Below are 25255 nucleotides of genomic sequence, written 5' to 3' on the forward strand. Positions count from 1 at the left end.
ATTTTTTCAGCTGGGGACTGGCAGATGGAAAAGAAACACACACGCAAGCATGGACACACCAATGGAGAGATTGTAATGTGCAAATTAATTAAGACCTAAGATGCATATAACATATCAAATAGACACACTGAGCCTTGCTAATACTCTATCTCGTCTTTATTCTAGTTTACACCAGTCACGCTTAAACTCACAATACCTAATTTCTGATGCTGGGTGTCTCTCACATCAAAACAATAACAAAAGATGTAGTTTGATGATACATATTTTGATTGGTGAAATAACGTGGGATCATGAGAGTTGTTGTCTTCATTGTTGAACAACCACCAGTGCCGATTCACGTTCACATTAGTCTCGTTCGCAGACTGCCCTCCTCTCTCCCCAATGTATCCTGTGTTTCCCCAGAATTTATACCAACTAGAGTTCGTAAAGGGGACGTGACACCATTAACAGACACTTAAATGAAGTGTTACCTTGAATAAAATTACGGATTTCTCTAGGTTTGAACCTTTGGGGTAATGTAAGTACACAACTTAACAAACTACATAACATACATCTAGTCAATTTTAGGCACTTTAATGCAGAAATGTTTCATATTTTACCTTTAAGTTAAGCTCCTTGACCTTTTGCACTGTGCACATAATGTATATTCAGCTTGTATTAGAAAATTTGGTCACAGAAACATTGTATCTTAACATTACCAAGCTTATACGTAGGCCTGCATGTTACTGCTATCTCTGTATGGGTCCCTGGGTTTCTTGAGTAGCTTTAAAATTACCTGTAAAGTGAAATTCACAGGGCAAAGGAGTTGAAAATAGGGGAATAACCATTAATGCTTAAGAGTAAGAGAGTTAAATGTCTTTACTTTCACTTGCTTGATTTAATTTAGGGATTTAGATTGAACTCAGCCGAGGGCTCATAAATGACAGTAAAGCCGCTGGCTAAACTTTAGCCCAGATGAGAAATAAACATAAGATGTCAGGAGATTACATACAGGTAAGCAGGTCTTCCTTTGAGGAGTTGACACAACCTGCTCTCTTGTGTAGTAGAGTAACCACACACACACACACACACACACACACACACACACACACACACACACACACACACACACACACACACACACACACTCATTGAAAGATAAACTCAAAGTGAGATATAAGCCCCCTCCACTAGTGTCATTGTTCTGTGCCTTTGATGGTCTCATGCTGGTATTTTCCTTATGATATTTCCTGCCCTTTGGAAACACTCATTCCTCCACTGAGTCTTTAGGAAGGCTGCTTGATATCTCACTTTTTATCCACAGGTTTACGGTCACATCTTGTCGTCTTTACTCAACAACAAGCTGCAGAGACACAAAGGGTAAGAAAGAAAGATTTAATCCACAGTAATTCCCAGAAAAGAGTGTTGTTTATTTTGAAGAAGCTGCATGTTTGGCTCAAAATACAAAAAAACATATTTGTGGACAATCTCTTTGGTCAAGGGTATTTCCAATAACAAACTAAACAAAAAAAAAATTGAAAAAATCTAAATTTCGCAAAAATGTTTGTCAGTGCTTGGGAGAAGTGGAAAAGTTGGTGTGTCAATAAAAATGACATTCAACAAAGTCCAATGGAATCAGATTCAGTCAAAAACTGACTTGATGATGAAGCATGTGACTGAAACATCCATGAAGCATCCACTCTACTACAAAAAATAAAGGAAGATGAAAACATCTGATAACTCTTCAACCAGCTTATGGTACTTGATAGTCTCCTTGACAGATGAAAAAGAAATGAAAGAGAGTGTGAAGAGACTATCCAAAACTAAACATTAACACTAAAGGACAAATAAACTCAGAGAGAAAAACGAGACTGTTGACAAAACAGTGTTCACTTAGGGTCCACTTACTTTCCTTTGACTTGAGCTTTCAACAGTATCATGTGAAGTTTGCCGAGTTTATATGGAACCTTCCATTCAATGGTCCAGACTAAATCATTGACTTATCAATGAATTATTTCAGGGTTAAGAATGATCTGTCAAGCTTCTCATCCACGTTAACTTTCAAACGAACATGTATAAAAAGTCCTAAAAGTGCTCAGAATAATGGAAAGTTCTGTGACAAACAAGGGAACTCCATATGCTGCTGAAACCCTTGTGATACAGTTGAAACCTCTGAAAACAAGCGAGTAAGTGGGCCTTGAGTGGAAAGTGTCCAAGACAAGACTGCACCTTGCGTAACTACTTTTACATGGACCTTTATTCAGCTAAAGCCCATACTTTTACTCATTCCCACTGGATATTAACCCTTGTGCCACTGAGGCAGTATATATGCATTTAGATTTGTCTCTTATTGGCCATTAAGTTGTGATTTTATGTCTGTTTTGCAGTACTCTGTTTTCACAAAAGAAAATCCTATATTAACTCCCTCCCCTGTCCATAGGGAGGTCAAAGTCCCAGGTCAGCTCCTATTTTGCTCTTGCTCATCAACACTTCAGCAGGGCATTTAAAGTTCAGACAGGAAAAATAGTACTCTTAAGTGTTTTCTACAGTGATTGTACATTAAAATTTGTTTAGAGCACTAGAGTGCACTTTGGAAACTATAATGTGGAATTTAAAAACAATCCTTCAGGCCCGTCTCTCATCTGAACGGTGCTTTAGGCCCGATGCCACAGTGCAGACTGAAGTCACAATGGGAGACATCACAAAGTCACGGCCTGTAAATGTTAGCTTTAGTTTCTTTTACATCAACAGTTTACCCATCTCTAATTGGAACATGGCCCCCCTTCCCTCCTCTTTCTATCTAAACACATAGACATGCACGCGCGCACGCATTCAGATATACTCACACAATCGGGCATGTACGTACATATTCAGGGGAATTATGGGAACATCTGGAGGAGCTCATCCAATGCACAGACAAACGTTTCCTGGAGAGCACCAAAAGAACCATCAGAGAGGCTTCAAACAGCCCGCCACTGCTAACACAAACACACACTACACACACACACCTCTTGGCTGCAGAGGTAAAGCCCAGATCAGATGAGCGAAGGGAACAAAGAGGATCTTTTTGCTCTCGAAGGTATTGCAGCACTTAAGGTTAACTCTCTGAGCACAAGGGCCGGCTTTCTTCTCCGCCAGTGTCTCATCTACACATCCTCATATATATGCCGCCCTGCAAGGGTCCTGGGCCCACCAGGACATAGAGAAAGCCAATGGGGCATAGGGAGCTTCTTGTGAAACAATTTCAGTATGTCAGGGTCAGGCTGTCTGGCCTTGGACAAGTCTGTACAACACCCAGAGTGCAGTAGGGAGGGAAGATCAATACACTGCATGTGTGCGTGTGGTAAACAGCGTTATAGATCATATGAGATGGAGAAGTATTGGGAAAATATCCAGTGCTTTAGAAGTGAAGACACAGCAAATGTCAAATCTTATGCAAAAAAAAAAGATTTACAATAAAGGGAAAAAACTCTGATTAATGAATTGGCAGCTTTAGATTAAGACAAGGTCTGCACTAATGTACACACAAATATTTTGTTTTGTGACATTTTTTCAAATACATGTTTTTTTTCATTGAACTTAAGCCTAATCACTAAACTGTGGCCATAACAGATCATTAAATGAATTTCTGTCCAAACGTGATTTTTATTAATGAATCTAAATTAATAGGTTAAATTCAAAAGCATTTGACACCAAACTGTGGTGGCAGCTGCGGTGGCCAGACATTTTTTGGCTTGGCAGCTGCCACCCCTCTAGATCCGCCCCTGATTAAGAAAGCACATGTTTTTGACCACCGAAAAGTAATCTTCTTTCCACAAGTGTAAAAAATTTACAGTGTGTCTAAAACTGTCATTCTCACAATGTGTCGACAGAAACAACAAAGGTTTTTGAAATTGTTAACTTCTCATGTGATAGATGTTCCATAAACATTATCGTATTTCATTTTTTCTCGTTCACAAATCACAAAAAAAAATCACAAATTTGTCTCAGAGGACTTTAAAGGAGACAGACAGTATATTCAAATTGTGTCAGTGTAGAACTTGTATTATAAATTTAAGAGTCCTGGCTTAAGTATTTACTCTTCCTCAGCCAATTACTTATTAAATATATTAATATTAATATAATAATTTAATTTAACAAACATAATTTTAAAACAGCACTAGAAAATATCCTGTCTTTCTATCCTTCCTTCCTTTTTCTCCATCTCTCCCTTTCTCTGTCAGACACGACAGAAAAACACAGTTTATCATTATCACCCCCTCTCACCTGAGACCTCACCTCTTGCCTCCCCTCTTGCTCTACTTCCTGACACCCCCTCCCTCCACCCGCTCGGCCCTTTCACCCTTCCTCTCCCCTGCCACTACCCATCCCTTCACACATTCTCTCCTCCCCTCCCTCCCCCTCCTCACCTCCCTACCACCTAGTGAGCACATTTCCTTACTCCCTCCCTGCCAACAAAGGGGGAAAAAAAGCTTTTACTCATTAGCGGATGACCCTTGCCCCTAGGCCACATTTTAAGAGGCTCTACTTGACTCCTGACATGGCCGTCAGCAATCAAAACATGTGCGTTCAGTGCATATAGGCCTGGAAATCGGGGAAAGGCCAGTGTGTATTGATGCTTGGCTCGATGTGTGTGTGACAGCAGTCTGACAGGAGACAGACAGGTTCACTAACTACTGCACAACCTCTGTGGTGGTTCCCCTGTCCCCCGGCCGGACGCTGGCGATGGTTACTCACGATGGAGATGGATCACTCTCTGTCTTACCCCTCATGCGTTTGCCGGAGCCCCATTAGCTTTATCACCAATGTGTGTGTTTACTCATTGGGAAAGGTGAAGGGTTTTGGCATAGCGTGTCAAAGTCAGTGCGCAATGGTGTCGATGCTTTTCTAATTGCTCGCAGAAGTTGGATGTGGTGAGCTTGTTTAAGATCTGATGTGTTTGTGTTTCTAATTTCACAGACAGGATGCAAACGCACATACTTTGTTTATCTCGCTCTTGGCTTCTCTCCCTATCCCAACCACATAGACACACATATGCTTTATATAAAAAAATATAATATTAAAATCATTTCCAGTCTTTTTTCATCATTTTGTTCACTAGATTTTTGAAAAATGACAGAAAACTGTAGAAGAGTCAACCTTAAAATGTGAGCTAACCCGAGGCTCTCTCCTGCCCAAGTCAGTGTTTTTAATGAGAAAGCTGACAGCATATTCCCTAAGGCAGGGTGCTGCTACTGTAGTAATAGCCCTTCATTGCTGACAGATTCATGCACACTCCTCGTTTGATGTGGCTCTCTCCTTCTGCTTCAACCTCGGTTCGTCTGCTTTTGGAAAGTTTTCTTCCAAGGAAAACAGAGCTTTTCAAAGGACAGCAACCAAGCAATTAAGGTCCTCTTTAACCTGTTTTACTGTGTGGTAATGTGACATACCTCTCGGTGTCTCTGACACTAATATAGACATGTCTGCTCCCAATATGGCAACAGAGGGCTGGTATTGTTGCTGTTGTCTTTCGCAAACAGAAAATGATTATAATGTATTGTTATCAATAATGATGTTTCAAACAGCTTTGAAGGAAATCTTTTATATTTGAAACAGAAACAATTTACACAGCCTGAGGGACTGTGCAACAATTACTAGAACAGGAAAAGGGTCACAGACGGGTAGGGTTATGCATTCTTTTCTTTTTTTCCTGAAGGGAAGGTAGTCTGAATTGTTTGGGAGAGCAAGGGAGGGTATTTAAACTGTTTCTTATCCCAGATTTATTCTGATACCCCATATAAATGACTTTTGCTTCAATATTTAACATTGCTCTTATAAAGGCTGTCTGGAAAAACACCTCCAGCCATGCGACCCTGGAAAATAGTCAAATATAGAATTCAGCCCCCCTCCATCACCCCAATCATTTTTGTGCAGTCCCTTAGCTGGTTGGAGCTGGAAGTTAGGAGCCAGTGCTGGAGGTCAGGGTTGATGTCAGGCCCTGGAGGGACCAAAGCTGGATGGATAAGGAGGAGGAGGCTGTTGGTGAAAGTCTCGTCTGGGGCCTGTCCTCACCAGTCCACCATCCAACCCCTGTATTTGGACAGGGGTTATTTTCAGCCTCTGCATCGATGTTTAGCACGAAAGCCTGCAATATCCAAGCACTGAGCAGCTACGGCGACATGTGGCCACCAGACTCCTTCAGAGCTTTTTCTCCTCCCTCCCTCCTCCTTCCTCCCACTCCCCCCACCCTCCGCTGCTCCTGCTGTTCCTCTGAAAACATTGTGTCCCATGGCATGAGCAAACATGCTTGGCCATCTTTCCTGTGAACCTGTAGAATGGCAGGACCCCCCTCTTTGCAAGGCCCATAAGACATCCTGACCACCTCTCAGTGTAACTCAGAACTGGTGAGACAACAAACCTTGAAGTTGGCTTTCTGTGACCTTCTAAAGGTATTTTAATGGCCCTATCTTCCCACTATTGAAATATTTGGTGGAGCAGGGTAATTTTATCTCTGTGAAGTGGAAAACAGCTAATCCTGCTTGAATAGGCTACCCTCTAGTGTTTAAAGCCATTATGACTCACAACAAGGCTTTGAAAGTCTCCTTCCACACTAACTAGGATTAATCACAGCTCAATTAGTGCCATGTTTTCACACCAAAACTGCATCTTGAAAATTACTGCCAGAACATTACAACCTGCAGCTGGCTGACGGAAACCACAAATGATTTAAAGAATCTAGATAATTCAGTTGGTCATTCCTACTTGCAGTAACAATAAGCTGACAGCTATTCATTATCCACACATTTACAGAGACATAGATCAGGCAAGTTTCATAATTTTGTTTTCGTTAGGAAGTCACCTTTGCCTGAGCCATGCCTTGCTGGTGTCTTCAACTTGATGTAAAAGTGTTTGAGAGATGATTGCTTTCCAAACATGGCTATTTACTGATATCCAAGATAGACAGCTTGCAGAGACTTGAAAGCTATTATGAAAATGTGTTTTTTAATGAGAAGGCATCTTGTCCTTCTGCCTCAGTGCAGAGTTGGGTCTGTATGTTGTAGTCAATAATTTGTGGAACATTAACATCACATGTACATACATCGTACACTCTATTACAGTATGTTCAGCTGCTCATCTATCTCATGAGCCCTGACCTTAGTCATTGAGGGACAAGTAAAGAAAAGAAAAATAAATATTAGTGAGAATAGAAACAGAAAAAATTAGGGAATGAGACAATGTGGCACATACAAAATAAAATAAATAAAAACAAAATGAAATGGCCTGTTTTCACAAAATAAACAAAAAGCTTATTCTTTCAGTTACTCAAAGTGATGTCTGGCTGTGAGAACCACCAATCGCCCTCATTTTTATGACAAAAAGGCATCTGCCGCTAATATTAGAAACATATATGTTAAGTTTTGTAAATTGTGTGAACTGACCCTTTAAAGATCTTTGTTGAAAAGCCATATGATGCAGCTCAAATTTGTTGTGTAATCCTTTATTTTGAATGTCAAAAAAGTTGCCAAAGTAGTTTAAATGAATTTCTACCAAGATTTATGTAAGAAATATATGAGAGAAAACTTCACAACTTTGTGTTTTCTTTGGTCAGTCTCCCATGGATGCTGGATGGTTGTGTCACACCATCGAGCCTCGACTCTCAAACCAGGTGATGACAGCATTATTGTAGTTAGGTCCCCGAAGGGTTATGGTCAGTGTGTTAAAACATTTCACCTGCTCTGCTCTACTCACCACAGTCTCTGGAATCAGCAGACTCCCATAGTTGTGTGAGGTCTTTGTCGAGCTCTTCATTTGTCTCCCTCACCACTGATAGCAGAATACAGTAAATATTTGAGAGAGTTATTGCTGGGATTGGATTAATTACATGCAGTCTTGAGTTTCTGCAATGCATCCTTTGTTCCCGGAGAAGTCACACAACATTAACAAGCTGTCAAGCTGTGAACTGACATGGTTTGTCTCAGTGACTTGTTGGTTTGCAACATTCTCTGTGTGTAAATGAGAATGTGTCTCTGTGCCTCTGTGTAAGCACACCGGTTGCAACACTTAAGCCTATACACATTTATAATCTATGTGTTTTCATGTCCAGGAAATTGAGTGTATGTGTGTGTAAGACAGAAAGAGACTAAAAGAGGGAGACAGTGACAGTGAAACAGCATAAGAGTAAGAAAGGGGGGGGGTAATGGAGCTTGACTAAACCAAGCGCTTGTACATAAATTGACATGTGCAATTAGGGAGATGTACACAGTCCCCCTGGTCTGTTTAAGATCTGGAATAGTTTCCTAACAGCTTCAAGATGCCCTGTTTTGGCTTTGGTTTCAAATCTAAATCGGGATTGACCTTGTTGAATAGTGGTGCTGGTGAAGTTCCCTCTGTTCACTTTGGCTAAGGTCCAACTCCACACCATACATGACGGCAAACATTGAACAAGGTTTTGGCTTCTCAGGAATCTGATGAATGGTGGGTGAAATTCTGACCTGAACTTGAATTGAATGGATTGAACACTGGATTTTGCAAGGTGGTCATAACACTTTTGGTTTTGGTTTCCTGTTTATATGGTGTATAAAGATGCAGAGGAGGCATTAAAACTGTAGGAGCTGAGAGTTTTGCTAGCGTACTTGGCCTGGAACCTCTCAAAATGAAATGCTTTGGGTAGCTTTTGCTGCTTTCTCTTCTTTCTTTTTAGGCCAGCTTTTTCTTTCTGCTTTTGTTTCTGCCTTTTCTTAGACGTGTCACCTCTTCTTTCACTGAGCCAATGCACAAACTTTTGGTAACTACCCCACCTTCATCTGCAGCTTTTAGCACTTTACACAGTGAAGAGTGGCAGTCTGGAACTCCAGAGTGGCATCTCATGGGTTAAAGACAGCTGCCAACATCTGTAGCTGTGGTTAGCTTTTAATTGTGAGGCCCAGCAAGTGAGCGAGCAGCATGGTGGAGAGGGGGCTGGCAGGCCGCATATTTCAGCCAAGTGTTCACAGAGCAGCTTTCCGGCCGGCCATGTGGACTCAATGATGGCGTCCAGGGGTGTGCTGTGCTCCTATGAAATATTAAATCTGCTCGGCCCCCAAGTGTGGACAGACCACCTGCAAGCAAGCGTGGCGTGCGGCGAGCCCAGAGATCAGATGTCCCTCAGCAACACACACGTATGCATGAAAATGTACTCGCCAATGTCCCCACACAGGATAAACCTGTAGGCCTGCACATGCTTACACTAATGGACATAAACACATACAACAAAAAAAAGCACTGAGAGCATGGAAACACTCAAACTGCTGTGGGAGGGGAGATCTCTGCAAAAAACGTATTTCCTGCATGTGATATGGAGCATTTCTGCAGATTGCTAAGCGTGAGAATTATTTTCATTGGAAATTTTTATGCATAATTCTTCTCTGGGTTCTGTTTAAAGCCACGGTAAAGTTCAGTTCACCTATGCTGCTCCAGTGAACAATGAATACTTATTTTTCTCTCTCTTGAAACAATCAGCAAAAGCAATAAATGATGATGAAGAACAAGAACAAAAAAACAAAAAAGATTTTTTTTAAAAACTTGGAACTTTCAGAGTCCAAAAAGAAACTTAAGCCTACTTCAAAAAGCAGCCAAGAGGACAACGGGTGCTTGTCGACTGCCGTCCCCTTCAGGGCCTCGTTCATTTACACGTTGTGCAGTCGGTCCTCAGCCTCCCCTCTGCTCCCCCGAGGCATCTCTGCCTGCCCAGATGTGCAGCTGTTTATGTGGAGCAGCGATAAAAGCAGCTGGCCTGCCCTCCACGTCCTCAGTATGAACAGAGGGGGTCGCCATTCTCCAAACAGACTGCACTTGAGGAAGGAACTGACTGCTCAGATAATCCAATTTTACTCACAACAGGTTCAGGAACAGTTTATTTTGTTAATCATTCTCTCTTCAATCATTTAAAGTAGCCCAAGTGAAAATACACTGCGTGTAATGATGATTAAGATTTTGTGTACTCTTTGGATCACTTTTTAATAATCTATTTGTTTTCCAAAGACCGAAAAAAACACTGAAAATATCCTAATAGCTATTCTGCAGATGATGATGATGACCTGTTATGTTATGACATAACAGACAATATGTAAACAGAACAAACAAAAAGGAATAAATATTATAGCATAACTATAAGCATAACTATAAGCATAACTTTGTGGCCACATATGGTTGTACAAATACATCACAAATAGAAAGGTCCTTCTTACATGATACTATATGGCTTGTTGTTTTAACATGATATCTGAATCCTTTGAATTATGTCATTCCCAAAATCGGACTTATGTGTGATGGCTTCACTGTCTTCCTAATGCATTTATGTCAACCGTTTATTATACTTGATAAGCCAGATATCTTTACTTTGATTTATTTTAGTTAATCTTATTATCCATCATAAATACATGTGAACAAAATAATAAAAACATTCAGAATGCAATCATAAGTCAAATAAGATTTTAAACTTTTTTCCATTCCAGTTTGCTTTCCGACGTATGTCCTCACACAGCCTGAAACAGCTGTTTTATTGTCATTGAGAATACTGTAAAACATTTAGTTTAAAGTTTATGCCATGCACAATAGATTTAAATCTAACAGCAGCTCATGTGGAGCTATGTACCCCATACAGTTCCTCCTGGCCACTCCATAGACACCAGTGACATCCTGTGGTTATTTTGTGTCAATGAATGTTTCAAAAATAAATGTTTTTGTTACTTGTCCAGTTCTTAGGGGGTGCCAAATTCTGACACAGCTGCACATGATCCAGGATGCAGATGCAGTTCCAGGTTGCAAGGCGAAAAAAATGCTTGACCAACAAAGAGGATCGTAGGTGCTTTAATGTTTCCATTGTTGTAGCAGAAATTCAGGCTGAGTGGACACATTTCACTAAAACAGCTGCTACACCTTACATCATATCATGATGGGATGATGTCACTAGCTGAGTCAAGCTGTTGATAGCAAAGTTGCAGTTATACATATGCATGAATAATACAAGCACACCAAAAATCGCCCCCTATATATAATATGCTGCATTGACATCATCACCAAACAAGGAAACATGCCCAAACAAGTGCAAGGAATGACTTTTAAATTTCATATAAAATTAGATTTATATCAGAATCAGCAAAAAAAACTACTACTCCCCACGTCCCCTTGTTATCTTTATGTAGGTAGTCTTTTTATTACAGCTGTATTGTAGTTATTTTTTTAGGCCAGTTTACAGCTAACCAAGCTAGCCCTTACTAGCTGTATTAAACCAGTGTGTCACTATACAAAATAACTTAAAGGACCAGTGTGTAGCATTTAGTGACATCTAGCAGTGAATTGCAGATTGGACCTTTAATGTGGTTCAATTTCACTGATGGTGTTTTGTTTCTTTCTGGAACTTTGCAACTAATTTGACTGCAAAAATTAGTTTATACTTTTGTGAATAGAGCGCTCATTAATGTACCAACCCTTTTTTTTTTTACAATCCCTTTGGTTTAGCTCTTAGTTCCTCATCTTGAACCTGCACAGTTTCACAATTGCTTCCAGTAAATACTTCACATACCAACTAAAGCCTATATTTAGCTTTACTGCATCGCTGTACATCTACACACAGTGATAGGTAGGTAGAATATGTGAACATGGTTTACATGGCCAAAAGATTACTACTTTAAGTTATGTTTTCCAACATATTATTTAGACTATATATCTACTCTCTACAGGAAGCTGAAGATAAACTGTACCTAGTAACAGCTAAGTTCCAAAGAGGCCAAAAATGAGGCCTCATGATTATGTTTTTTTGAAAATCTATGCTGCAGTCTGGGTTCACACCCTCTGTTTTCAGCTCTGAACTACAGTATGTCTGACCTTTGATTGTTCTCACTTATTTTCAAAGCAACCAAGATTTTGGGGCAAGGTGTGCACTGGTAAACATGAGGAAAGTATAACAGTCTGAATGTATAGCAACACAATACAGAAAAGCATTGAGGTGTCAAGCATTTGTGTACCAGAGTTGCCTTTTTATTGTTTTGTCTTCCATTATCACATTTATATTCAGTATCAGTTTATCAAAAATCTTCATAGAAGCAAAAGAAAACTCTTTGTCAAGCATTTTAAAATCAGATGCACAAACTGTCTATTTCTGCAGGGCATGTGGGCCATCTGCTGTCACCCAAGAGATTTTAATAAAGGGCATTTGCAAACTGCCAGATTCGCTGATGTTGTGAGCGGCATTATAATGTGGTGTTCATGTCACCACAAAGACAATGAGAGAATATTTAAAGATGTACCCTAAAGTACCATCTTCCAAAGTGACACTGAATATGTATTATTATGAATGAGACAACTAAGAGCACGTTATCCATCTTAATGTCACAAGATGGCAGTAGAGGCCTACTGGCATTTTACCACCTATTCCTAAAACTGGAGTGTGTCCTGTGTGCACCTGCTTTATTTGAGCCAAATGTAAAGTACACTGCGTGCAGGGGGGAAAAGACGACTGGGCATTTTATAAAGTGTGAAGGTTAACAAAGCCCTAGAGGTCCTGACCATAAACACGACAAGGTCCTGGAAAATCAGGGTTATTATACTTTGAGGACATAATTCATGAAACAGGACAAGCTGTTGTAGAAACATGTACTCTGCATAGTTTGTTTTATATTAAAAGACAAAAAACCCAGCAGGAGTGACCATTCATTGCTGCTGAAATATGCAGACATTGACTTGCCCTTGGAATATATATTTGTGAATGAGCCCAGGCAGAGCCCCCACCCCCTCTCTCTCCTCATTTGGATAAATGTCACGGATTACCAAACGGGCGAATCAGTGTGTTTTCTTTTTGTTTTTTTGTTTTTTTGTCATTCAAGAGGAGGTAAGACTGTCATTTTGTTGCCTTGGAGACTACAAATCAATAGCATCATGCAGTATCTGCTTGTCCATTCCCAATGAGAGAGTTCAGTCGCTGCTGTCGTCATCAGGGCTGGGGGGAGGGGGGAGGATGGAGGAGGAGGAGGAGGAGGAGGGCGGAGGGGGGTCACCTGTGCTCTGATTGGCTCCTGCTGATAATGAGCTGCCATTGAGGTTTTTTTTTTCGTGCCCGTGCAGACTGGAGAGGAGGTGTGTCTCTGGCCGCACGAAGCACACGCCTCCCGCATAAATACCCAACACAACCGTGGTGATGATCAGACGCACCAATTTAAAGAGCTTCCGTCCTCAGCCCGTCAGACTTGTCGCAGTTACTTTCGGTTTGCATGAGCACTGTCCTGTGCTGTCTTGGAGAAAGGGGGGGAAGAAAAAACAGGCAGTACAAGTAAGAGAGAAGTCAGTGGGTTGTAATTACATTCCCTAATCAGCAGAATTGACAGCAGGTGTGAATTCATGTCTGTATTTTCCCCGCAGATATACTGGTGAGTACTCGCATCTTTCTTCCACTTTCACCTGCTCACATGTGTCAGCAGCAGTGGTTTGCTTGATTTGTGCCTTTCTTTTTTTTTTTTTTTTTGTTCAGCTGTTAGATAGAAAATCAAGTATCAAACATTAGATTTGTTGGCTGTGCACCTGACAGGTAAGGTAAGAATGAAGTATACAGCTGTGGTTTATTTTTGCTTGGTGAATTCCCCCCCCAGAATCAGCCACCTTTTTGTTGCTACACCCACTCTTGTTTCCTTTTGAGATTTTCTGTGGGGTGTTGCCCCTGAAAATAGAAATGTCATGGCACACAGATTGGGAGGAAAAAAAGAAAATTCTAGGTCTCTCTCTCTTTTTTTTTTTGGTAAGAAAATGGTTGTCAGCCCCCCAGCTTGATAAATGTTGCCGTGTGTGCCAATTCAGAAAAGTCAGCGTGGTCACACAGTGTCATCTTTATTTTCAGCTACTCTATTTAAGGATAAATGCCATTTTAATCCCCTTTTCAAGACCCTATTTTGAACCAGGAAGCACACAGGCTTACTTTGTTGTATCGTGAAATGCCTGAATAGACTAAGAAACTGCTTTCATCCTTTGGTCTTTAGTGCTGCAGGTGCAGTGCAATTGGAGAAGGATGGATGCACTCTGATCCTATCTATTACTAATATCCTATGATCAGTATCTTTTTTTTTTTTCTTTTTTTCCCCCTGGAAATTAGTACTGACTCATTTAGTTACTTCTTGATGCAGGAATAGTGAGTGCATCTTTGTTTATTTGAGCCTCTCTGTTCTCTTATCTGTCGACTGTTTTCCTGTCTGTAGAGAGGATATGCAAGTCTCTTTGAAACATTGTTTGCGAGCGCTGTTCAAACCTCAGCAGTCTTCTGGCTGTCTCTACCAGGAAGTTCAGAATCGACCTCTTTACTGTAACCACACTTTGCTTTTTTTGCCTCTGCTTACTTACAGTAGACTTATGCTTCTCTGCTCTGTAATGCTACTTTTTCTGCCGGGTTAGTTTTATTTCAGAGATGGGCTTGAATTTGACTTTGATCTGCATGCTGAATTTTTTTTTTTTTTTTTTTTTTTTTTAAATGTCTGCACTGTGTGTCCTTGTGTGAACAGGAAACCATTTTTCTCACAAATGGTAAATGGACCTGTACTTGTATAGTTCCTTTCTAGTCTTCCAACCACTCAAAGCGCTTTTACACACTTTCACTCAGTGATGGCAAAGTCCATCGAACAGAAACTAACGCATTCATACACATTCACACGGCATCGGGAGCAATTTGGGGTTCAGTATCTTGCTCAAGGATGCTTCGACATGTCGCACCAGGAGCCGGGGATCGAACCCACAACCTTCCGATTTAAGGAACGACCCGCTGTGCCTCTGAGCCACAGCCGCCCACAACAATAGCCAAACACATGCATAGCAGCATAACAGAAAACTTGGTGCAAGTTGCTAGGCATAAAAGGTCGATAAGATTTCACTCCCACCTTTTTCAAAGATTACATTTAAGGCAGCAGAGTGGTCGCTCATCCATGATGTGTGGCAGACTCAACTCACAGGAATCTGGATACAACCCATTCATTCCAGCACACTCTTGGAAGGGGGGGGGTCTTACTCAGTCCCCGCACCACCCACATACCTGCAGAGCGGTGTGACTCGGCTGGTGGAAAGCTCCGAGCAGGCATGGAACGTCGGCAGCTTTGCCCTGTCACCACACAGGCTGAGATTTATGATAGTAGTAGTAAGAACCGTGGGGTGGCAGAGGGGGGAAACGATGTTGATAATGCAAGATGCAAATTCCCCTTCTTGTGCAGTGAGATTGTTGCAGAGACCACTTGGGGCTCCTGTCAGCACCACTACAGTACAGATACACATGGACCTAGCATGGCCTTGACCTTGTATACTCTTGTGACAGGTGGATAAACCCGGTGTCATGCTTAGGTAAGACTATCGGAAATGTGGTCACTGTATAATGAGGTTAGGTAGATGTTTTACAGAGTGTTCTGCTTCTCTGCTGGTCACTGGGTCAGTGCATTTGTCTGCACCTCGAGCTGTTGTAATCCAGAGTTAAAAATCGGAAAATATTGAAGACAAATTGAGACATTTTATCTCCAAAGGTTTGTTGTAACACTAAAGTCATTTTAAAAAATACACTGGAAAGGAAATCACTGATTAAAATTGGTCATCTTTTATATGGCCGTAGATTTACAAACAATATATTGAATAAGTCAACTCTTGTACGGCTACAACAAAAATAGTTTCCATTATTGATTATGTCAATTATTCTTGATTCTTTATTCAGTGTAGTGTAGTGTACTGTATTCAGTATAGGATGACTTTTCCAAATTGCTTGTTTTGAAAAAACAACTATTAAATATTTGAGAAGCTGGAATTTTTGAGGGCATCTTTACTTTCTTGACTGATTACATTGATTTTAAAAAATGGCTGCTGATAAATCTTCTGTCTCACCTAATCAACAATTAATTCCAGCTCTAAACTCTAGTAATCCTAGTTATGTATGTTTTGGGCACGCGTTACATGAACACTGTCTTGTACCTGCTGTCCATCTGTGCCCTGGCTGGATGTGGCATTAGGACGTTGGCAGGACCACGTATGCATTATCTTGACTGGGTCAAGAGGTAAAGAGCCATCTGCTCCATCAGCCTCATGCATTAATTAATGGCCATTTGGATTAAAATGTGTCTTGTCACTTGCCTCTTGCAGTGCAGTTTCGGCATCATCACGTTCAGATGGGACTTCCCAATGTGCTCTTGGGTGTAGACTCCATTACAAGCTGTGGTCCGTGGTGATCTTATGTCATACATGTACAGGTTACTTACTTATAGATCACCTAATGACTCCTCTATGAATCAATTTCCACTCTGTGAGAGGGACACACTGTACTGCCCCGCTTGACACTTGAAGCAGTGATAGATGTAACTGTAGTCTGTGTATGTTTGTTTCCTCACAGGTTGACTTGTTACTCGTGCACCCCCACTTCCTCCTCATTGTACCCCTTTATGTTTTATTAGGCCGATGTTCTGTTATTCTTAGCCGAGCAGGATGTTTATACAATCCCCGAACAGAAATATGACTGGCAAGGCCTGAGTGTTTATCTTTCTTTCCTTTCCCTCCCTCTCTTCCCCTCTCCTCCTCTGTTCAGGTCTTCACTGTCACTTGTTCACCCCTCCTCCGCTGCTTTTGCATGCCTGCCTCACCCTCTCTGCACCCCACTCAAGGATGAAATAAGTTTCAAGAGCAGCCCCAGCTGATATTATTTTTTCCATGTTAAACCTTGCGTATCCTTCAAGTCTCCTTTTTTTTTTTTTTTTTTTTGGATATCCGGGTATTGTTTCGGCCAAGTATGCTGCGTCGTCCTACTGGTTAATTTACGGTAATCCAGCCAGAAGCTTTTCAGTGCTGAATATCACCTTTGGCCTCACAAGTATAATGTTAAATGCTTAAATGTAGTGCAGCACAAGTAGTCTTGAAGAGTCTTGAAGTCTGCAAACTGTCAGTTACACAACAATATCCATCTAACGTTTTCTGACATTAGTCACCATAAACTTCTGGTCACACCGGACCAAGTATAAGGCTGTAGCAGCATCAGAATGAACGAGGGTGAAGTTTGCTGCTCATGAATTCCAGTTTCATTTCTGAGAAATGTGTAAGATTTCTTCTTTCAACTGTTCAACACTAAAAAATGTTTACTTTTAAAGCAAATTCATGTACCAGTAAACAAGGAGATGTATAGATAAGTTAATGAAGAGTATGCTCAGTGTATTGAGTTTTTGTAGTTGTTTTTTGAGTCATGCACAGAGACAGACAAAAAGACACTTACTATACTTTACTTAGAAATTCCAGAGAATGTTTCATGTTGTAACTGCAGATGAAGTAAAACTATTGTAGGATGTCACAGTTTATTTTTAAAGGGGATTTCTGTTTGTGTAACTTTTAATGATTCAGTATTTTCACTTTCTAGTGTTATCTAATAGACTTTGAATCAACAGTGTTTTTGATGAACAAGACTGTGGTGAATGGTAAGATTAATTCTGTGAAACATGTTTACATGATCACTCCTTATTTTTAAAACCATGTTTAATCACTACTGCAGAATCATTTTGCACCATTCTGCCATATCCAAAAATAAGCATTTTTATTGAAGAAAAGTGGGTCAAGCAAATCCTACACATCTCTTCCCTGAAAAACAAGTCCATTGAATCAGATAATGTGAGGTTGTGAGCGAGCCTGTTGTCCTGTTCTATTTTCTTTGTTCTATGTAGCCAGTGACCACACAAACCACAAGCTTGTGGCCACTGACCACAAGGCACCGGGCTTTAAATAGAGAGCGTGAGAAGGCCGCTCAGCATCTTGTCTCAAGACCATGACTATGTCAGTCCTGGGACCTGCTACAAGTCATTTGTTTAAAGTATTACTACGACAATGCTGGATAGTGAATGCACTGAACATTGGATAAACAACCTCTTGTTACTTTCATCTAATATGGAAAGTTTGGCCAAGCTTTGATGGAACTGAGTGCAGAGTTCCACCCCAGTCAAATACCACAGCACGCCCCCAGCACACTCTCACAATGACTGTGTTCTCTGGTTGCTAGTGCAAGAGCACATCATCCTGTATTTAGAAACGGCCACCTTATGCAAGCCACAGCATGAGCTGTGCAGCTTTGCAGTGCATTAGCACAGCACAGACTGGATGCTTGGTGTGTTGTGGTCAAGATGTGAAGAGTATAAACAAACCTGCCGAACATGTGCAGGTAAAACAACAATGACTTTCAGACTTTGAATGTTTGTATGCATACGGACTGTTTGATAGATTTGGTGTTTGTTGGTTTTCTCTTTGTAACATGCCTTAACAGTTTTTATCATCAGTATCTGTTTGTCCTCGCTGTATACAACCTTCTTGTCCCCTAGTATATTGAGTACAGAGCACATAGGGACCACATTATATGTATTTCGGTTGTGAATGAGCACTCTGAGCCTTTTTGTAGTTTTATCTAATCACATTACTTTTCCTCTCTCAACCCTGCAGCCCAGTGTTTGTACCCAGCCGAGATATGACTGAGGTGATGATCAACAGCACCCCAATGGAGGACATGAGGCTCAGCCCCAGCAAGGACAGACTCTCCTTCCAGGTAGGACACACACTTATGACACTGAGAAATTCATTACCCATGCATTTTTATGTGGCATGGGCATTTTTATACCAGTCTTCATCCATTCATTATCATGATTTGGATATTGACATCAGCATGAACAGGAGCCTCTGTATGTTGTGATTCTGGAACAGCAGCTGTATTCTGTATGAGATGTTGGAAATGTCACTGTGTGTGTGTGTGTGTGTGTGTGTGTATACATACAGAGTGGAATTTACTATTTAACATTGCATTTTTTTAGTTTTTCTATTTTGTTTTTCATTTTAAGCTACAAGACCCTTGACCAAGCTAAATAGTTTTTTCTATAAAAGGACATTTAAGAAAGGTTTGACCTTGTTTACCATTATGACAACTATATTTTTAGATTTCATTTAGGTGTAATAACATCAAGATGACTTGCATATCTGAAGTATAAGTAGTTGGGTGGGAGCACAAACAAGAAATTACAACGCTAAGAAAATATATTACAGAAAAATTCTACTTTTACTCTTTTTATATGTTGGTAAGAGGAAATTTGAGGTTACGGTTGGTCACAACTTAAAAGATACAAAGGAAATCTGTCTGGAAAATTGTGTGTAATTTACTGCTGCCTGTCACAAAAATAAACCCTCCAGATTCAGAGAGATGAGAGAAGCAGCCATCAGGTGGTCTTGACAAGGTGTTGCCAGCAGCTTTGTTTTACTGTCAGCTCAACAGGGCCATCCTGGAAACAAAACTACTTAATCACACAGCTGCTTGCTTATTTTAGTGTCACATTTGTACCCGGGGGAAAAGAGAATTAAAGGGCCCCATCTTACTCAAACAATTTCACTCTAAAATGTGATGAAATTGAGTTCATTTTATGATTTTGGACAGGAAGTTGGCCTAATGGTTAGTGGAGCTGCATCTTAAACTGGTGGGTCAGAGTCACCGCTGGTGTCGTAAGGTCTTGAGTACCAAAACATTCTTGTGCAATTTCCACCTTCTGCGACTTTTACAACTTGCTGGGTTAAAAGGCCATTTCCTGTTGAAAGATGGGTAATTTCAATCCAGATTGAATTATTTGTATGAGGTGCACATCCATAAACGCAATACCACAGACTGCTAATGCCATGCCGTACGTAGACACTGACTCTGAGAGGATGTAGACTGACCCAGAGGAAAAGGCTGGCTTCCTCTTCCCCACAGTTCACACCCCAGCTGTGAGTCTGTCTGAGAGGATGAGAGGAGCGGATGAGAGGCGGAAACGGGAGAAAAGGAGGGTGCCACTTTGCCACACTCTTTCCATCCCCACATTTTCTCACCTCGGCCATTTGCCCAAGGTCCCAGCCACTCCTTTAGAGAAGCATTGCATGCTGAAGCACTGCTTCATGTTGTCATCAGTCACTTCTTCCATGATGGAGGCTTCGGGGGGGCTTTGAAAAAAATTGTGACCATTAAATTCCAGTTGCACCTATAAAAGGTATTGAAATGAATGTGGCCTACTAGTGGAAAAGGGGTGAGTAAATAGTTCCTGATTTACTGAATTATCATCTCAAAAGGCAATGTCATGATTCAGACATATAGTGTGTGCACCCCCACCCAACCCCAGCCCCACTGAACACCCCAGAAGAGCCTAAAATAGCCAACATTGTGCCTGGCTGATGTGTTGTCCCTTCCTCCCACTGGAAGTAAAACAAGCTATGACATGTGTTAGCTAGGGGTCCAGAGGCAAGGTCATTCACTGCCTAACTCCCCTTGGTGTTGACGCACAGTGAGGATTGGTGATGCAGACCAGGAAATGCAAATACACACAGGCATTAGACATGAACACACACACAGGCTCACATAGTTAGATGCATATAATCACACCTTGCCGTGGTCTTGTACTCGGCTGCGACGCCTCCAATAGACAAATACATGCTTTCATAACCTGACAAATTCTCACTTTCACAAGGCATATTTATAGCTTTTTGTCTTTTCCCTCCCTTCTCATCTGTCTCCTATGGAATTCATAGACTTGGACACAGCTGGATCCCCTCTATCTCTTCTTGTCTCGGTCTCTCTCCTCCTTCATCTAATGCTTTCTTTCCACTCGGCTCTTTGCCCAGAGAGCGACATCGCTCCCCCTCCCTCCAATGTCTTGGAGTGAAATATGCAGGTCTAAAAATATTCATCCACTTTATCCAAACAACAGCGAAAAATGCTGTTCTTGGACCAGGAGTGGCAGGCTTTTTCCCCTGGGCCATTTCTCCGGTTCCTGAGAACAGAGAAAGTCTGAGGTTGATGTCCAATCTTGCCAGGACAGGGAAGGCATGTAATCTTTCTTGTCAGAATGTCTCTCATGCCCTTCAGTTTAGATCCAAACATTTGAGTGTGGCACGCTGCGTTTATAAGCAGACGTATCAGTTGGGATTTGCAGATAACTCTGCCGATTTCATGTTCTTTCCTAAACCTTTTTTTCCAACTCTCTCCGAATCTCCACAGGAATATAAAGTATGCAACACTAAATGTTGACTGTCATTGGGATGTTTCTATTTATGCACCAATCATGCCCCAGTAAACCTTTACCGTTTGTTTTCAACTTACTGTTGATTTGAAACGCTATGATTATGCTCTTGTATAATCTTCTGAGTAGTCTGTCCTGGACGAGTTCGTAAGCAGCTACAAGCTGCTTGGCCCGATGCCTTCCAAAGCATTTAGATTAAACACGATGCAGCGTTTGCTGTAAGTCTCGCTAGACATGCCTCATTTACCCATTCACAGCCACTGTTCTAAGTCTTGTGTAATTTTGTTTTTGGTTGAGCACCTACAGTATGTGGAAAGCTAGCTTGGCTGTTGGAGGAATGTGGGCTGGGCAAGTGCAGGTATGCCACTGGGATTTTAAGCAAGAACTTCCAGTCACAGATGTTTAGTCTTCACATCACTTCCTTCACAGTTGTTTAGCCTTGTAGTGGTGCCTGCAACACTTCTACAAGGCTCAATATTAAGTTCTGGTATCCCAGACCCTACCGCACACTCTAGCACTGATCAGAAATATGCTCACAAATAACTTTTTGTATTACAACAGGGGACCGCTCACTCCCCTAGCTTGAAAAAGCCTGCTCTGCAGTTCAGAAAATGTAAATGTATTAACTCCAGAGGTTAATGAAAGATTAATAACCAGTATTTTACGCTTGTCTTTCCTCTTTAGATATTCCCCGACCCCTCAGACTTTGACCGTTGCTGTAAGCTCAAAGATCGTCTGCCATCCATCGTGGTTGAGCCGACAGACGGAGAAGTCGAGAGCGGGGAGCTTCGCTGGCCCCCAGAGGAGTTTCTGGTTAGTGAGGAGGAGGAGGAGGAGGAGGAGGAAGAAGAGGAAGAGGAGGAAGAGGAGCAGAATAATGGAAGTATCCCAAACGGACAGCCAACAGAGAATTCTCAGCACTAGAGGCTGTGTTACAGCACCCATACTCTCTCCTTTCTTTCTGACGGACTCTCCCTTTCCTGCACTGGTTCCACAGCACCTCAGCACTCAAATAGGCTCGACTGGCAGATGCACATTCAGTGTCTCGTGATGCCCTTGACACCAAAGCATCACTCCACAAAAAAAGCAATACACACAGGCGACACACTTTGCTCACACAATCACTTTTCCTCCTGGACTGCAAACCCACCAAAACCGAAAAGAACGGACATGCACACCTCTAACCCACACCTGCTTTCTACCATGCCTACCAACGTGTGCGTCTCGGCCCAGAACGGATGTCCTGTTGTACAGTGGCAGCTCAGTGCTCCATGGACAGCTCTTACACTGCAGGGGGCTAGAATTGCTCTGTACTTTACTCCAAAATGGCTGGCGTCATGACCCCAGAGACTTTATACACTCATACAGAACTATTGTGGTACCCGTGGGGATTATCGTCTACAGTATACTGTCCATACCTGTGTTCAGTTCCTGGATTGATATGTTAATTATTGTGATTGCCACTGCTGTCTCTAGAGTTGTCTGTTTCTGAGAAGTGAATGTTTTGTGATTTGTCTGTTTATTGAGAACTGGGTGTTTTTTGTGTAAAATGTTACTGGGATTTTTTTTGTTTGCCCCCTTAAACTTCCACTAAATAAATAAAAAAATAAATATTATTTATTTTTATTTTTTTTGGACATTGCATCAGGCATTCCCAGTAAAAAGGCAGCCTGGAATAATTTTAGAGAAGTAAGCAGAAAGTTTAAAAAAAAAAGTAACCAGCATGCTCTGCTACGCTTATGTGATAAGTTAATTGTAAGTTTTTTTGTTTTTTTAAACAGTCATGCAATGATCCTCATCACATCGACCTGCTGTAAGCCTTATTACAAACATTAGTTGGATGACAAAGCAAAATAGTACAACACTGAGAACAAAATCTGACATAAGCAGTTTATTGTTCAAAAGATCAGTGCAGAATGAGGACTGACAATTGTCATTTTTGAAAAAGCGGCTGATGCTGAGCAATGTACAAACCCAATCAAGGATGCGTAAATACTTGTTCCCAATGAGCCAACCCCTAAGGCCTTGTAGCGTGCTGATCTTGTCTGTACTTTGGGTTTGGTTTTTTTTTTTTTTTTTGGAAGACTGAGAATCGCTCTGAGCTATACACACCTGAACTGAAAGTTGACTGTCTTTCATAGTCTTCCTGTTCTTTATGAAAACAGTCACACTTTTGACACAGTGAAGTTCAGGTAGCAGTGAATTCACACTGTAGGACAGAGTTCACAAATAAGTTAGGCAATATCTGAAACCATATTAAACTCTATTCACAATACAGTTAGTCCTGATGTTTGCCAAAAGCAGTTTATGGGAAATCTTATTCGTTCTTCGTAATGTCTGTCATTTTATTTGTTCTTTTGTTCACTCTTTGAATCAACACTTATTGTTTGTGTTGTGACAAATTGTGTCAGTCAGTTTGTGGAAAAGATTTCACTTTTGTGTACACAATATGAAATACTATTGTACAAGCATGATTGAGATATGTCTGTTCTTTATGTAATTTCTCATTTGAGTGGCATTAGGGCTGTGTACAGAACATCTCTCTCTTTCTCCTGTCTGTCACCTACAGGTCCCACATTGTTTTTGTAAAGCTCAGGGAGATTAGCCGCCATCTTGCTCTTGTTTTTGGTGTTTTTTTTTTTTGTTTTTTTTTGTATTTAGACCACTTTTCTCTGTGACGATTACAGAGGCTGTAAATAAACATTTGAATTTGCTATCCAACTGTGTGGCTCTGCTGTGAGAATAATTGACTATGAAGGGGTGCTGCCATTTCTATGGTACAAGATTAAGTAAATTAGTCTTTTACAAGGGTAATCCTCCACTGCATTTAAAGTATTGTTTCCAAGAGACTTTACTTTTGTGTTTACTTTCATTTTTCTTTGTGAAACCCCCCCCTTACTTTCCCCACTCACTTCACCTGCAGTGGTTAGAGAAAAGCAGTAGCGCTTCCTGCTCTGCATCTCTCACATTCAGAATCTCTCTACGAATATAGATGCATGTATCAAATACGTATATGTAGAAGCGAGAACAGGCCACATGCTATTTCCTGTCTTCAACTTGCACACAATCTCACTCTTAGACACAACAAAATCTAATTCCTGAGCACTGAACAGCTTTCATTTCAATGTTCTTAAATCTTTTCAAAAATCACAATGATGCTGTCCAGCATTCTGGAGAAATTTGGTTGACCTACCAACTATTGTAGGTTTTACAGTTGCAATAATATTGAGGATAGTACAGGGTATAAAAGCCTGTGGAAGCAACTCCTCACGCTCTACCCATAAACACTCACCACAATGATACAAGACTAATAAAATGTGGTTCAGTGGAAAAGTTCTAATGGGGAAGTGGGGGGATTTACAGGAATAAACAGCGCTTTCTGATCACTGTTACAATGGAAACTTCTTAGGTGATTTGCTGCTATGTACTGTATTAGAGAACCACTGGGTCAAGTTTGATCGCCTAGTACCCGGAATAGTCCATCAGAGTTTCTGTGGCAGGGCCTTCTGGGGCCAAGGGCCTGATAGATTGGCCAAGGTGGTACTCTCAGGGCCTTACGGTCACTTCCTGGAAGGGGAACAATGAACTGACATTCTATCCTGCTTCCTTCTTCCTGGAAAAAATGGAGCATAAAGAGTTATTAATACCCCCAGCTGATAATGGTGGTCAGCAGCAGAGTGTGTCATAAAGGAATTTCCTTTATCCCTTTCTTTACTGCTCCTTGATCTCAGTGCAAAATATCATGAGATCATGGAAAGAAGAAATCATAAGAAGTTAGAAAAGGACATTCACAGTCCTTAGAGAGACTGACTGATCTAGCATCTAGCTACGTAATCAAGTGACGTCCACCAGAAACCTCTGAACTTTGCGGCGTCTCTCAAATATTACTGGAGAGAGGAGTAGCAAGAAAGCAATATACTTCAGTTTTAATCAAGAAGGTTTATGTGTTTCTGGGACTTAAGGAGACATGAAAGGAAGCCCCTGAAGCATATTTCCATAGCATTTTGACATTTTGAGCAGCTCTTATCTTCAGCTCTTCTTCTTCAGCCATTTCTCAGCTGATTAACTCACTAAGGAACCTTAGCAATTAAAGACTTTTTAATGCAACCGGTAATTAAAATTTTTGATGCCATCCCATTGCCCTTGACACTTAAGCATCACTCCCACCTGAGATGCAATACACATAGAAAACACACTTTCTCACACAATAATTTGGCAATAACATTGAGAACTAAATGTAACGCCAGCAG

At 41.0% G+C, this 25255-nt stretch overlaps 1 protein-coding gene across 2 annotated transcripts; it reads left to right on the forward strand.

Annotated features, from left to right (window-relative positions):
- Positions 1–13124: 13124 nt before the first annotated feature.
- Positions 13125–23726, forward strand: lbh (LBH regulator of WNT signaling pathway). 2 transcript variants are annotated; one of them, XM_051387555.1, is made up of 3 exons: positions 13125–13361; positions 18415–18517; positions 21690–23726. In XM_051387555.1, exons 1-3 carry the CDS (start codon positions 13333–13335, stop codon positions 21927–21929), a joined length of 372 nt encoding a protein of 123 aa, XP_051243515.1. In that variant the 5' UTR covers positions 13125–13332; the 3' UTR covers positions 21930–23726. The 2 variants fall into 2 exon arrangements, with proteins under 2 accessions (XP_051243515.1, XP_051243526.1); XM_051387566.1 differs by lacking the exon at positions 13125–13361 and adding an exon at positions 16694–17405.
- Positions 23727–25255: the final 1529 nt, after the last annotated feature.

The sequence above is a fragment of the Dicentrarchus labrax genome, unplaced genomic scaffold (genome assembly GCF_905237075.1).
Source record: "Dicentrarchus labrax unplaced genomic scaffold, dlabrax2021, whole genome shotgun sequence".
In the NCBI taxonomy this organism is placed as follows: Eukaryota; Metazoa; Chordata; class Actinopteri; family Moronidae; genus Dicentrarchus; species Dicentrarchus labrax.